Source organism: Pieris brassicae, chromosome 7, assembly GCF_905147105.1.
Source record: "Pieris brassicae chromosome 7, ilPieBrab1.1, whole genome shotgun sequence".
NCBI classification, from domain to species: domain Eukaryota; kingdom Metazoa; phylum Arthropoda; class Insecta; order Lepidoptera; family Pieridae; genus Pieris; species Pieris brassicae.
Window position 1 is genome coordinate 8,513,299 of NC_059671.1, and position 17,328 is coordinate 8,530,626.

At 34.9% G+C, this 17,328-nt stretch overlaps 1 protein-coding gene across 2 annotated transcripts in view; it reads right to left on the minus strand.

Annotated features, from left to right (window-relative positions):
- Positions 1–17,328, minus strand: part of LOC123711894 — a 65,039-nt gene that overhangs the window by 20,830 nt on the left and 26,881 nt on the right. For both annotated transcript variants that reach the window (XM_045664745.1, XM_045664744.1), the window contains exon 3: positions 748–965. In XM_045664745.1, coding sequence (XP_045520701.1) covers positions 748–965 — 218 coding nt within the window. The remainder of the gene's footprint in view (positions 1–747; positions 966–17,328) is intronic.

Consider the following 17,328-nt stretch of genomic DNA (forward strand, 5'->3'; position numbering starts at 1 on the left):
TACCATTATTCTGTGTTTATGTATCATAATGACAAAAAAATTCTATATATAAATGACTAGCCGTTGTCTGCGCTGGCCTTTAGTGTCGACAAATGCCCAATGAAAATAAAGAAGATTTTAAAGAATAGACTAGTAGTAACTGACACAATAGTAGTCCCCTACGTCCCCTAGTCCCCCACGATGCTAAATGGGGATTTACTCGAACGTGATAGAGACCTATTAGGGTGCCAAGCTTAGATAATAATAATAATTAAGCCTCATTTATTCCTTGAAAAATTTACAAAATATACACACACATAATATATATTTTTTTTAGGACCTCTTATTGAGTATAGCCTCCTCCAATTGGCTCCATCTCTCTCTGTTTTGAGATAACAATAATGACCTATTTCGTTCTTCATTTTTTTGCTGCTGATCGATACAAGAGTTGAAGTCTCCCATCAGAATAAATAATAAGATTTTTTTATATAATCTCACCTCCCCCACCGATGAAAAGAGTTATACCTTTAAGAGGGAGGTGTTAGAAATTTAAAAAATAATAATAAAAAGACTGTGCCATGGACATACTCGAGCGCGTTAGATATTGATAGCATCAATGTCCTACGTAAATCTGCCACGCTGTAGTAAATCCCCTCTTGGGCTCCCCTACTACAAGCTCATTCAAACAAAAATAATATTACTATAGGTTAAAGAGTGGGTTGTGAAATCTAAGAAATACTTCATTTAACTAATAATAATTGGTCACACCTGCAAAGCGCTTGGCCATGTGCAGCTGGTATCTCCCAGAACCTCTACAGCTACAGGCTGGTACTCCGCTAGTTCTGGAGAGCAGGAGCTCTGCGATGCTGCGGCCCCATATTGCGCGACTTGGATGCTGATCGTGGTGCCTCTCGGACATATCAGCGTCACCATGTCTTCATCGCACGCCGCTTTTTGGTGGGTTCTTAGTGTGTCCAAAAGCAATTCTGAAAAGATAGGAGTTCTAGTTAGAAGATTGTAGTCACACAATGTATATATATATAAGTTTGAATTTTTTCTTTTATATGTTTGAAGCTGTAAGATTTTATTATCATACCCGAAGACCTTTTCTGATTCATTCTAAATAGTTGTCGGCTCTTAGCTGTCTATACCTCAATAAGTATAATTTTCTATTTTTAGCTATATTTTAAATCACATATAAACATATATACATATATAAACATATGCAACTCGTTATTATTTTACTTGCTCTGAAAGATTAAAAAAAACATTAATAGAGAGAACAATACATTTCGTTTTTATACCCTCTTACGTTTACATTTAAATCAGAATCATTTCACGATTTCTATATTTTAAGATATAAATATAACGGTGAGTCTGAACATTTCTTGCCAAAATGCCTTTATTCTAAACACCAGTCTGCGGGCATACTAGGATATTTATTTTATATCAAACCATTCGCAATTTATAGTGATAAACAAAAAGTTTTAAATCATTTAAAATAAAATATATATAGCTCGGAGTAGCTTTTTTGTGTATCCACAACATATGAATATTCGAAATGTTACAAAAAGAGGTATTCATCACCTTTTACGGATCATCCCTATTTTCAAATATGTAAACAAATCTTAATAAATGGACAACTTCGAACCATCTCTCTTACAACAGTTGTGTAGCAATAAAAAGCCGAAAATAATTGGTTCATTCATTTAGACTCTAAAGCGAGACACACAATTAAACAGACGCACATATACGTTAAAGATATAACGCCTCCTTTTCCCTCGGAGTTTAAATACTACGTCAAATATATGTATGTAAATATAATGTGTGTTTTAGTAACGGTTGAATAAATTTTTCATCTGAACCCAAGTTGGCAACTATAGATATTATAAAATAATTTTGTTGAAAACACATATCGCCCACGTGCAAGCACTTGTTTTAATTCTGCCAACCAGTTTAAATACGCTTACGCGCTCTGAATGGAGTAAATGGTGAGTGCAACTCTTAAAATTTTACAGTGTAATAAACAGAATACAGCATTTGTGCAACGTAGAATATTTGCAAATTAATTTGTAATATTTGTGACATTCTAACACAGCATGCATTTATTAAATTATTTAGACTAGTAAAGCAAGAAAACTAAAACTCTGATAAGTCGCAGAGCATTTATATAAATTCTTAAACCTAATTTTGAATAAAAAGAAAAATGACCAGGTCTGCTGGACGTCGAGGGGGACCACGAGCTCGAAGAGTACGATTAGATAGCAACAGTGAAATTGTCGATGATACCACCATCTTAAAAGCCGAAGTTCACATAGATAAGAAAAAAAATGTAGCCCATTTTTGCTTAAGCGTGCGATTCTCAGCCCTAACGTGCGTTTGAATGACTGCTAATCCTGGCTCTTTCGGTGAAGGGGAAGAAAACTCGTGTCTTGGACCCAATACTTACGAGATGTTTATAAAACAATAAAATCATCAAACAATCGGATGCAATCTGCGGCCAATTGTTATAAGTTAGTTTAATTGCTTAGTGTGAAAAATTTATTATTATTTACATATTATATAAGAACTTAATTTACGTTGTATTTTTTTATATTTCATCGTCTATATATAGATGATATTAAAATTTAATTGAAGTATTTCAAATCAATTTCATTAAAGAGTATATTATTTCAATATTCAACAAGAATTTGAGTCCTTTGACTTTTTCAGCCACCCGAAACCGAAGGATTTCTCGTGACTGCACTTCCAATTTTTATTTTATAGAAATTTTAATACAAACAGGGAGCACAGAAAACAGGTTTTAAAATTATAGTTATTTTCTTTAAAATAATTCTAAATATAAATTGATGACAGGAATTCTGCGTAAGATACGATGTAAAGATATGTAAAAAATGAACCTGGTTGTTCCAAATTTGAATAGTTGATGGTGCAATATACCAACAGCTCACGAGAGTCATTTTAAATATGTGTTGTTCATATTTCATTTTAGCCTTGACGAACTTCTGACACGGCTCACATGGTTATTTCACACGTTATTTCGCGCGATATATTGATATCTTACAAGAGTAATTTTATGTACTTCTGAATAGATGTAAGTACTTTAGATGATGTTAATAAACAATAAAACACATTTGAATATTCTTCTGACTCTTCCCTACAAAGTGGCCAAGACTCCTTCGAGCCCTGCAGTATTGTGGTCGTGAGCCTGTTCGATAGCTTTGAGTAAATTCCACCACCATGAACTTGTGATCTGTTACTTATATTAACTACTTATAAATAGTTTGTGTTAGGGTACAACTGTAGGGCTTATTATAGACTCCGTATAGTTGTTAGGTTATTAGTTTGCACCATTATTTAGTTATCTTGTGCAGCTTGCTAATACATAAACTAGATATACTATATACTCTTAACACTTATTAGGTACATATAAATGTAATTAACATCTCATAGTCCACTAGCTTGCAAGATAATGTTAAAATAATCTTAACTACTAATATACAACGGGTAGCCTTTATTTATTCCTATTTCAGTCTATTTGCTCTCTTTAGTTTCTTTCTTTCTTTCATTTTGGCTTTACGCTGTGATGAAAAGTGATAGTTGAGCAATATAAATAGACTAAATATTGTCATTGATTAATGCGAATACTCTAAATAGAGCTTCTTAGATAGTAACCAACACGATTTTTTCATTTTATTACGTTTAACAAATCAGTTTTACAATAAAATAACTTACATTACTTTAGTTAGATATCACATTAAGTTTTTATAAGAGGTAAAAAAATCAACAAACAAATGTTCAAATATCCGTCGGAAGCTTCCACTTAACTTTATCGAGCGTTCAAGCAGTTCACGTAATCAGAGCAATTGATTAAGTTTACTATCAGTGCAAACAGCTATCAGCTAGAGCAGGCTAATGTGATCTATGTCAATATATTATTATACCCTAATCGTGCGAGCGCTTCTACAAACAACTTTATCGGTAACAAGGTATTGTCTTTGATTTCTTCTAGAATTTGCATGAGTATTTTATTTATTATTTTATTTTATTGATTATTCAAAGGCCCCGTCATAAGATTGTTAAAGTATGTTCTATGGATGTTTTATTTTACGTTTAATGTTTATGATCATTTTATATCGTCATATTTTGAGCGCCTATATTTATTTTTAGTAGCAAAAAGGTGTTTAGAACAAATAATTATATAATTATTTCAGGCGAATAAAAAAAACCAAGTTTCTTGGAAGCTTAAATTCTAATGATGTTATTGTTTATGGGACGATTCTCATACCTGAGGTCGTAGGTTTGTTCCCCGGCTGTGCACCAATGGACTTTCTTTCTATATGCGCATTTAACATTCGCGGCGTGCGTCAGGCATAGAAGGGTGATCACCTGCTTGCCTATTAGATTAATAAATTATCATAAAACAGATACAGAAATCTGAGGCCAAGACCTAATAAGGTTGTAGCCTCATGTATTTTGTTTTAACGTATTGTCATCGTTCTATATTTATATATTAATAATATATAACTGAAAACGTATTTTTCGTTTAATTTAAATATTTTATTTTGATCAGTCAACAGTATACTGTTACTTGAATTAGTTCATGTAAAAGCCGTATCGATTTGTTTCCGATACATAAATCTATCGTTGGATTTGTTTCTGTAGACATTTATTACACCCTGTAATGACAGTATGTGTTTATTTATTTCTTTATTTCCTTCCTTATTCTCTTTGGTATTTTATATTTCTAAAGTAAATGTCTCATGTTTGGTGCTAAGTATTATTTGAATTAAACAGATATACTTATTTTTCTTATTATAGAAGAGGGTGTAAATGGGCAGGAGGCTTATTCTGGTGTTAAGTGATACCACCCCACCGCCCATGGACACTCTCAATCCCAGAGGGCTCGCGATTATGTTGCCAGCCGTTTAAGAATTGGTATTTTGGAGTCGAATTGCTTCGGGAAAATTTCATATATAATCGTTTAAAAATTATAAAAGGTATTTTCAATACATTTCAAAATATAAGTATGAATCAATGGAAATTTTAATAAATTGAAATGTAGAGGAGAATGAGTCAAATATATGTTTCATTGATTAAACTTTTTATAGTCGTCTATAAAAAGTCGCCTGACACTTGTTATCCAATTTTTTATCATAAATCACGTCATTTTCTTACAATTTTGGACATCATAATTCGGCACAAAGAAATAAAATAATTTATTGTTTCATATTGGTTACTAGGTAAAATTACGAACAATATTAAAAATAAATCGAATCGCTACTAAGCAAAAATGGTAGATCTAAATCTACATTTACTAATAGTTCCCAGACTAAGGGCGTAGTGGGGGTGACAAGAACAGGCAAAAAAGCCTCCACTACACTTTTTAATCGCCTACAATATTGAAAACAAAAGTTCACTTCACATATTGTTAAACAAAATGTTTCAGTATTCGAGGTTAGAACGACCTTAGTATTGACAATCGCACCTCTAAAGGCCATTGTTCTCTAACATTAATCGAACTTGTTTTTTAAACCTTTACGCAGCTTTGTGACGTTAAATAAAAATGTTAAAGTTTGAAATCTCCTGAAATCTGCTGTCAATATACAACAAGTTTTTAACAGAAATAAATAAAACTATTGATATATATACTTAATATGCGACTACAAAATAGTCTCATGCAATAAATATATTAAAAAATATATATTACAAAATTCCAAATATAGTGCAAGTTCTTTTTTCTATATAATAGGGGGACGCCGAAAAAAGGGCAGTCATCGCAGACCTATTTTCGCACACGTAACGCACACCCATTTTTAGTGTGTGTGTTGCCGGCCCTTGAAGGAGAAGAACACTCGAATTTTGAAGAGTTGGAGGTCGTATATCTCAGGGGAAACCCCCACCGGTAGTCGATTCCACAGTTCACTCGTTTGCAAATGAAAATGCCTTGAGGAAGACTTCCACCACTAAAAGATGATGTTGATGAACTTTTGAAGTCATACAGGAAGGCAGGGCAGGATCAACCCAAATAAATCTGCAGAACACTGACCGTAGTACACTTTATAGAAAACGCAAAGAGACGCAATGTCTCTGCGAAGAGAGATAGAGAATCAAGCCGATCAGTAAATCATTGGAGATTAACAATTTCAGAAGCCCTTCGCTGAATTTGGTCAAAAGGAAGAAGCTGGTATTTGGGAACACCATCTCAAGCAAAACTTGAACTATAAATTGAGCGCGTCTTAAAAAAAATATTAACTAACCGATTGGCACGTTCAATATTAAATACGACACTGTTAATCATCAAAAAGAGAAAACAAAATTCCGTTGAGATTTTACGATTGATCAATTCAGATTTACGAGCTTTGAGACTTCCTTATAGACGATTCACATTTTTCGATATTGACAAATCGCTTTCAAAATAATTACACGGTGGATTCGGATCTCATTTTAAGCTTTTACAGTTATACGTGTCTCGACGCTGATACGCTAATTGTAGGACCTCAGATATTACAAGCGAATCGCGTTTTACATTTTGCGATAATGTGTGTATAACAAACAGTTAGGTACCGTTCCTTATAATTACGTATTACCCGACATTTTGAGAGACCTTTTATTCATGGACTCATTAAGTAACATGGGCTCTTGTTACATACGAGTAGGTATAACTGAAATGAGTTTATGCTCCATGATTCAAAGGTTAATTATTTATGTATTAAAGTACATTACGTCACGTATAATAAATGTTCTATGGTATGAGTTACATTCTATATCTTTTCTAGAATACATGAATAATTATGGTGAACATAAATTTTATTACATATTTTTCGGTTACGCGTCACATTTTTCCGTTATGCGCTATCTTATTTCTCCATCCATATTTCTTGTCCCTACCATGGTTGATACGAAGAGATTCGAAGCCATTAATAACAAAAATATATAATAACGATAATAATGATAGTAACAATTATATTACAATTAATGAAATTCTGTAATAAACTTAGTAGTAATAACGTAAAATGAAATAATTTTATTATTTGTATTAATGTCTATTATAATAAAATCCTTTTGTTAAACTTTATCTAATTTTACTTTATTTAACCAATTTCTATCAAGTTGCATATAGTAGATAATTTTTCGAAAAATAAGGTCATAAACAAGTTTCACTTCTTACGTGTGTACACTAGTACACGCACACATTTTAATTAATCAGCCCTACCGAATTTTATACTCGTGAAGAATTCGAATGAGATCTGCCTGAACTTCTAGCTTGGTATTTACAGACGGAATTTGGAAAATTCTGCTGAGTTTGAACCTTAGAATGAATAAGGGAAGACAAGGTTAATATTCTGTAAGAATGTTCTGTATTTGACCAACAATTTGTATAGGTAATACCGAATAGAGCTTATACCGATAGTACGGTGCCATCATTTTAAATTTCCTAAGTCACTGATGATCCGGTTCGATGAAAAAGTTAAAATGGTTAGCAGATAGACAGTATGAGATTTGGTATGACTTTCTTAGGTTAACACATCAACTTACGCAACTACCCTAAGTTTTCTTCTTTCTTTTTAATTTTTTAATCCATGAACACCACTTTCTTTGTAGGTGTTTTGGTATAAAAAAGTGAAGAAATGCTGTCATAAAATATAAAGAATATAATATAATATAAAGAATAGAAGGAATAGAAATCATATCCAATATATGAGATAAAAAAAGTAAGAAAAACAAAAATAATAATATTAGAATATGCTTGGCAAAAATTTAATTAGGAGCGATAGTTTTAACAAGGAAAGTTTTAGGATTAAAGATAATTAATTTTGTTGGCAGAAAACGTATCCTAACATTTGAGACTAGCTCACATGATGACTATATAAGGGTTTATATAATCATACATATAAATGAAATAATACATAAAACTGATTTCTATCACTCCTCCTTCACTGTGCCTACTTTGGAATTCCTTACTAATTAATTAATATCAGACGAGCTCATTCTCTAAATTTATTGAAAAATCTTCTTTTTGATCATTTTTCTTCTGCCTTGTAATTAGTTACTACTTATATATATTAATTGTGAGTCAATTAACCTTTGGCAGAGCTTTTACAATTTACATTACTGTTCATACATATTATCATTTATTTTTTCTTTGGATTTTATTTACTTTAATTTTGTTATAGATGCATGTTATTTTTTTTGTTAATTAGTTATGCACTTCTTGTACTTTAACCTCTGTAGGTGTTTATATATCTTGTTTTTATTGTTCCATATTAGGGTTTCCTGGAAGAAATCGTTTGTTAGCGATAAGTCAGCCTGCCTAATATCTTATGTAACAAAGTAAAATAAATAAATAAATAAGTTTTATCTGTATCAAAGTACAGATAGGAACTTTGTAAACGCAGCATTTACTGCTATTTAAATTAATAAACACTTGTTTGGACTAGGTCACTTCTATCACGGCTTTGGCGTTCATACATAAATGTTGAGATATACATTCTCTACTAAATAGTTAAAGGCACAAGTTGAAAAGTTTCAGCCTGTGGTAGCATGGATTAAATATCGAGCTTCATTATCATTATTAAGACAACGCTCATCGTAATAACACCGGATCGTAATGACCCGTGCAATAACACGTGACGGGTCGATGCACTAACTATTTCTGATCACAGTTCTACAACTACAAACTATTGAATAAACAACAGATGTAGGTAACGATACAAACGATAATCGAAAGAATAGCTAAGCGTTACTGGTATAAGAAAAATATGTGGTGTATTTTATACTCTGTATCCACATTTTCTTCTAGTTACTAAAAGTTTCATGTGTACAATGAAATTGTACTTTTAGTAAATTGGGAAACTGATACAAGTTGAAGAAAAATCTACTGCTGGAGTTAAAAATAGTAACAAATGCACGTATTGTCGGATATTCGTAATGTAATTCGGATCAAAGAAAATAATAATAATTACATGTCGAATAGATAACCTCGTCCGTCGAACGCTTAAGAAAAATTGATTCAACTCCCTTCATGCAAGTGGATGTTGATATGTCATATACTCCAAAAAGATTCCAATTATATTTTCAAGCAAGCGCTTGATTGGAACCCGTGACAAAAGCAGAAGCGTCGCAAGCAAACCTGGCGTCATACAGTTGAGGCAAAGAGACCCAAAGACTTGGATCGAGGTGTAATGTATGTGTACGAGGCTCAAGCATGAACGCAATGGACTCATTGTGGACGCTCTCTGCCCCATCCAGGAGTTACAGGATCTCTAGTGAAGTCAAACAAGTAGACCACAGCCACGATTGATGATGTGTAACCACCATTATGGTTTTACTATAATAATATAAAAAATATATGAAATTACATATCGAAAAGTTAACTCAAATTTACCGAACTGCAAGTCAAACAATAGCGTACCACAATCTGCAAACATGGCCGCGAAATATGTGCTTGTATTGAGTTGATAACGAATTTTCCCAGTCATTTAAATGCCTTTAACATTACATTATTGTGTAATAAATTTTCCGTGCGATTCCATGCATTCCAAACGCATTATCCTGACAATTTAAATATATCCCCGGTGTTAAGGTGCGTTCCCGTATTCCTCCTTACGTGACAGAGACAGATGGCGTGTTAACTATGTCGATCCTATTCAGCTTTAATTATTTGAGCGCTTAAGTAGGATGCATGTTAACCGCATATGCTACCCCGTACAAGAGCGATGACTCTGCTATTTTTGAAACGTGCCCTCTTGAAAAATACTTGAGATATTTATATCCCGCATTCAATGTGGCTTGTAGTTCTTTGAATTATAAGTAGCTTATTGGTTTTGGCTTAACATAAAAAATATGGAATGAAATAATTCTAAAGTGTATAATCAACTGTAGCCGACATCAACTTTTTATTTTATAGAAATTTTCTTATTGAAGAAAAAACTTTAGTTTATAGAAATTGTCTTTCATTTTATATTTATTTTAATTTTAGTTTTAAATAGTAAAGGTTTGGGTAAAGATATCCAGTAGTATCTAAAACTTTACTACTATTGTATTATCAAAAATTTAGCCATTTGCTTTACTAAGCCTCGCAGGGTTCATTTATTAGTTAGTTTACCTTTATGGATTTATAATTAAACGTGGATTACATACTAGTACCGTGTTTGTTACCTTGGTAAAAATATTATTTCTGTATAAAAACAACGCTTACCATTCGGTACATACCGTACATTATTCCATGTGACGCTGTCAAAGTTTAAAAACTTCTTACTTGTACTAATAATAAGGATTCAATATCATTAAAGTACAATCTACAAACGAATAAAAACTAAGCTCATCCATCAAAAAACAAGGAGATTACGTCTGTCAGTACCCAATTATGTTTTTTTTTGTCATATCTTGAAGGATGGCTGCACGTGCGTCTTATTACGCTCCATACGCATGCGTTTATAAATAGCAGCCCCATAATGACCCGTTGTTCAGTTCAACAGTTGGCTTTTGAATTTTATTATCAGTGGTGTGTGGTCATGTGAGGATAAAAATTTTATCTTTATTTTGAGTTTCCCAATCCGATGTTTGGATTTATATCTTGTGTAATAGCTTTCACGTGTTTATTAGATTTTATTGCTACATGTTTACGGACGGCTTAAAAGGGTTCTCAGACTTTGGGAATTATTATCGGGACGTGATAAACCATTTTATATCCACAAATATTCGTAGTATATAGGCCTACAGAGATATTTATATATGTATTTAACTTAATTTTATAAGAAAATTTGTGAAATAATTAATAAGGCTGGGAACGAGCGGCCTTAACACTTTCAAGAGATATCTTCCTACGCACTGGGCAAATATATAGAGTCCATTTATGAAACTTGTACAAATAGGTCAAGTGATGTTATTAAGAATTTAAAAAATACTTTTAATTAATTACTTTTTTAATGTTACAGTGGGCAAATGGGCAGGAGGCTCAGCTGTTGTTAAGTGATAGCCACCCATGGACACACACTGCCAGAAGGCTCGCAAGCATACTGCCGGCCTTTAAAGAATTGGTACGCTCATTGTTTGAAGGTCCTTTAGTCGAATTTAGTTTCTGAAATATTTCAGTGAGCTGGTTCCATAGTGGTAGTGCGTGGCAAAAAATGCATTAAGAAACACTCAGTTATGGAACGACGGACGTCGAGGTGACACGGATGGTATTTTGTATTCGGTCTTGACGCTCGGTAATTAAACTTAGCAGGTATTAGTCCGAAGAACTCTGGTTCATTTCGGCAAAATTTATTTCATATGTAATTGTTCACCACCGTCGTAAATATTGATAGTTAAACCTTTTATTAGCTATGAATGTCCATCTGTTTCATATATTAACGGCACTGGTTTTTATATGTATTTTGTATCTTTATTATTACAATATACTGTTTCTCCCGGTAACACTTTGCCTACGACAGGTAGGCAATGTGCATGGGCATGACCGAATGTTAGCTGTAAACAACATTAATTGGACAGTCAAAACATGTCCTCGGTGGATGTGATGCTGGTCTATCTCGACAAATCCGTTCAACCCGCGTGCCCATCATTATGTATGTGTACTTCTAAACGTTCTTAATGCAACGCTGAAGGAAAACATTGTGTCCTCACTATGTTCGAGCAAACGTTAAATGCTCACATTTAAAGAAAGTAATGAAACGATGGACAGCCGGGGAAAAACTATTTTTGTGCGAGTTGACCTTATATATGTGGCGACCAAATAATACCACTCCTCTTTACCACCGCGTCGGTGATTTTATCGCTATGTGTGACGACACGGGCGCGGTGGGTGGAGCCTGCGACCAGTGGCAGCGCGACCAGCGGACAGTGCGATTCGAACTCTGTAACGTGAAACCTGTACGCGCGAATTACGAATTCTCCCTTTGTAACTTATAATTAATTTATTCTTGTCTAAACGCTTTCTTTTCTCTTACTGTGTTCTCAATTATTTTCGTTTAACGTGGTTTCTTCGGTGTAAACTTTCAACTTTGATATAGATACTTAAGACCTGAAGAAGTCTCCTTTGTTTCCCTACTGCCTAGCCTAGAAACTATTATTATATGGTGCTCGCCTTACGCGCACCTATACATACACACACTTACAGTTCAATTACCTAAGGCAGTCTTTTTCTATCAAATTGTATTTGAATCCTCTTAAAGAAACAATTTATTGCTTACTAGGTATTTCTTTAAGGCCTTTGTTTGCAATGATAATCTCAAAAACTACTGGTTCCATTTCAAAATTTCACCATTACGCTATCGCTAAGTTACCATTTTTACATGAATAACATAGTATTTTAGTAACATAGGCTATATTTATTTCCAAAATATTAAAAAAAGTTCTATTTGTGTTAAGTCAGATACGTTACACCATCTACAACTCGTTGGTCAAGCCACACTTACTTAATTGAAGTATGGGGAAGCGCGAAACTAAGTTAACGAACATTCAAGTATTGCAAAATAAAATTATCGAAATACTGTTCACTAAAATTATTTTGCACCTATCTTAAATATATATCGAGACACGAACTTATTGAATCTAAAACTTTATATTTGGTCGCGCTAAATCGGTGTCAATCAAAGAAGGATGACAATTGTCGATTTGACTTTGACACGAACCGGAGATGGTAGGTGGTGTCCCGGTGTAATGGCGCAAGGGAGTTAAATTTTAACCGCTGTCGCGTGCGTACTAAATATATACCGCATACCGTATAGCACTAACTTTTTTTTGATTCATCATTGAAGGATCCAGTGTTTGGAGTGAGATACGCCACCGTTGATGGCACGTGCTAGTTTGAGTCTTATCGATTATTGGATTCCTTTTTTTATTATTCTGACACGCGACAGCCGAACCAGCGCATATTATTTTACCGAGGGAAGGGAGCATCCTGGATATATTTTCCGGATACCCAGGCCCATACAATATTTATAATATATGTAGTCTTGTAAAAAATATTAAAAACTTCTCTCCAAACTAGCCTAACATTCTTCAAACCGCAACGTGTGACTCATAGAAGTAGCGTCAAACCAGTTATTTTGAATTACCTAAAATACATACGACCTACGGCAAAACAATGTTGACCTACGAAGCTGTATAATAAATTACCCACAAATATATAAAAAAAATATTACTTCTTTCAATTCATTCAAATTGAAGCTAAGTGAATATGTTAGACAAAATTACTTTTAAATTATTTTTTTATTAATTCATATTTAATTGGTTACTTTTAAGTTTATAGCATGTACGGCTATCTTTTTATGTCGATTATTTTAAGAACGATAATAATGAAACGTTAATCTTAAGTATTTTTCTCATCTAAGTAAGATTTCTGTCTTTTGTTGAGAAATAAAGTCTTTAAACAAAAGTCGTGACATGCTTTCTAAGTCTATAAAGTAAGTTCATATAATATAATATCTGTGTTTATAAAGCAATTATAAAAAGTTTACTCACTTTCTATGGGAAACAATAGAACAATATGTACGAGATCAAAGCTAATACAAGAATTAATGGACGCAACAAAAATATAAACGAATAATACATCGTTTGAAGTGAAGCACAGCGGACTAAATTCCCAGGAATCACTCGAAGCTTTATGGCTGTCAAGAAAAAGGAGGGATGACTTGACATTTATGGCACAGCGTTGGGCTATTAACATTTTACGATTGAAACATACATGTTTAATGAATGGAAGATTCAAGCTGTTGAAATGCGTTCTGTATTATTACTACAAGACTTTTGAGGAGGGCACAAGTGTACATATAATAAATTTGTGTGTCTGGTACCAATAAGTACTGCGAATCAACAAGTTTTAATAGTCAAAAAGTAATAACGAAACTATCAAAATATATTACTCCATTTATTAATAATAAAGCCACTTTAATTCCACACTTAAATAAATTACATATAAAATATGTGTTAATCTTGTCATTATACTCTTACTAAGTTGGTTGTGGTTATTTCCGTTTTTTTTTTTTTTTTTTTTTTTTATAAAATAGGGGGCAAACGGGCAGGAGGCTCACCTGATGCTAAGTGATACCGCCGCCCACGGACACTCTCAACGCCAGAGGGCTCGCGAGTGCGTTGCCGGCCTTCCAAGAATTTGTACGCTCTTTTCTTGAAGGACCCCAAGTCGAATTGGTTCGGAAATACTTCAGTGGGCAGCTGGTTCCACATAGCGGTGGTGCGCGGCAAAAACTGCCTTGAGAAACGCTCAGTCGTGGAACGTCGGACGTCGAGGTGATACGGGTGGAATCTTGTATTTTGCCTCGACGTCCGATGCTGAAACTCAGCTGCAGGTATTAATCCGAACAACTCCTCTGAACACTCTCCATGGTAAATGCGGTAGAAGATGCAGAGTGACCCCACATCTCTACGCAACGCCAAAGGATCGAGCCGCTCGGAGAGGGATTGGTCATCGACGATTCGAACCGCTCTTCGTTGGATACGGTCAAGTGGAAGGAGCTGGTACTGGGGAGCCCCCGCCCAGAGGTGAGAACAGTATTCCATGTGGGGCCGTATTTGCGCTTTATAGAGTTGCAAGCGGTGGCCCGGAGTGAAGTACCGTCTCGCCTTGCTGAGCACACCAAGCTTTTTGGAGGCTAATTTAGCCTTTCCCTCCAAATGACCGCGAAACTGAACGTCGTTCGATATGTCAACGCCAAGTATTCCGATGCTGGCTGTGGCTTCAAGAAGAGTGTTTTCGAAAAGAGGAGTAGCGACAAAGGGTATTTTTTTCGCGGAAAACGCGCAAACTTGTGTCTTCTTGGGGTTAAATTGGACTAGGTTTAGTCTACCCCAGTCCGAGACTCCACGTAAAAGAGTTTCGACTTCAGACACAAGTTTGTTCCGGTACTCATCGACAACTGCCCGAGAAATACCTGCCCGGCCAGTGTAAAGAGTATCCCCAGTGCTGTCGTCCGCATAGCAATGAATGTTGCTAAGTTGCAACATGTCATTGATATGCAGAAGAAACAGGGTCGGGGACAGAACACAGCCTTGTGGGACCCCAGCATTCACGGGTTTAAGGTCGGAACATGCTCCGTCGACGACGACCTTGATGCTCCGATCGGCTAGAAAGCTGGAGATCCAGTCGCATAATTTCTCAGGAAGCCCGTAGGCTGGTAGCTTCGAGAGCAGTGCTTTGTGCCACACCCGATCGAAGGCTTTCGCTATGTCCAAACTAACCGCTAGTGCCTCCCCCTTGGACTCAATTGCCTCTGCCCATCTATGAGTAAGGTATACTAGAAGGTCACCAGCTGAACGACCACGACGAAAGCCGTACTGATAATCGCTAATCAGCTGGTGGCCCTCTAGATAACTCAAGAGCTGGCCATTAATAATGGATTCCATTATTTTGGAGAACAAGGAGGTTATTGCGATTGGGCGATAGTTGGATGGATCAGTGCGATCGCCTTTTTTAGGGATCGGATGTATCGAAGCGGTCTTCCAGCACTTCGGGACAGTGCCGAGCGAGTACAGGTACCGGAAAAGGCGCGTCAGGACCGGAGCCAACTCAGGAGCACATGTGTGTTCCTGTGTGTTCTGCAGTATGGACCTCTTTTGGGTAAAGGCCTCCTCCTTAACTTTCCATTCGGACCTGTTCTTAGCTACCTCCATCAATTACTCCCCAGAAACTAAATTATGTCATCAGCCCATCGCTTTTGTGATCTTCCCACGTTTCTTTTTCCTGAAGGTCCTATAGCGAGTCGTTGCGGTAATATTCCGACTTATCGATTGCCTTTAATTAATTTATTGTCCAGCTTCGGTGGTATTCAACAGTTAGTCCAATTAAAAAGATTCAGCGAAATATTTATTTTAATTTCTTTAATTAGTTTATTGTCCGGCTTAGGTAGAAGGCCTTCACGCCTCTGAAGAAAAATTTTCAATGAAATAGTCACGGGTGTTGTCTCCAGTTGTTGTTGGGATATTACGGGCTAGAATGTAGGGGAAGAGAAAACTACTTCTTTACTGATTGAACAAAACATACACATCTATTATTGGCAACCGCAATGTTAATTACCAATTGTTAACCATATCAATTTCCCGTCACTCTATATATATATATAAAATTCTGGTGTCACATTGTTCGTTCCCATACTCCTCCGAAACGGCTCGACCGATTCTGATGATATTTATTATCCACATTCAGTCTGAAAATCGGCTTCTATCTGTGTTTCAAACCCCTATATGATAAGGGGTGTCCACCCCAAAAAAATTTTTTTTTAATAATACAACATACAAAAATACATACAACCCTTAATTTTCACCCCTCTTCTATTAACCTATATATTTTATTTATTAATTAGAAAATTATGACTTGAATTGAGGTTTATGGAGAGAAATATTCAAAGAAAAACCTAATAAGTTTTCATTCCGGAAAACCGAACAGTCTCTACGGTAGCATAGCAAAATGTTCCATGTTGGTATATTCTAAAAAGCTAGGCTAAGTAAAATTACATTAAGGAGAAACGAAGTTTGCGGGTACAGCTAGTTTTCAATAAATTTGTATTTGTAATTTCAATAAAATAGTGTCAGTCATGTAATATAATATCCGTTAACATTTCTAGTGACTAAATAACTTAGCACTGCATATAGGGAATGAATACATGCCCATCTAAGTTTCAAAATAAATTTAAATTCACATTCATCTAAACTTTAAACAGTTGCCTCGTCTTCACTTCTGATATATTAAGAAAGAATTATGTGTTTCCAAGTAAAGCGAACTTTCTCTACAAAAGTTAGAATTAATTGGCCTGCGAGTTTGCAACTTGAATCTTTCCATCACTTCCACACAGTTATAGGAAACTTGCGTAGACCCAAGTAAACAACGTGTTAAACTTATGATCATCAAATAAAGTGTTTTTGACATATTCTAGAAAGTTATTAAAGTGAGTACTTTGTTGCTTATACGACCAGTTGCTAAGTGCTTTAATTTTCTAACGTACCTCGTAGAAATACAACTTTTTTAAAAAAATGTAATCTAATCAGAAATGTAACTTAAGCGACTTTACTTTGAACGAATCACATTGGTTTAATGCACTACGTTTTTATTGTATCGTAACATAAACGTATACTATAGTTGTACTCCCAAGTCGTCCTTTGCGTAATGCCATAATAATAATTATATATGAAGCGCAGCAACTTAGCAACGAAATTGTATGCCTGATTAGTTAACGACTGACTAGTATAGAGCCTAATGGAGGGGTAGAAACTGTATGTGCCGTCAGCTGTAATCAATTCGAGATGTTATACCCTGTATTGAGCTATTGACGTTCCGCTGATCAGCCGTTGGTAATCCCGCCGGACAGTCAGAGACTTGACTAGGAAAGGCTC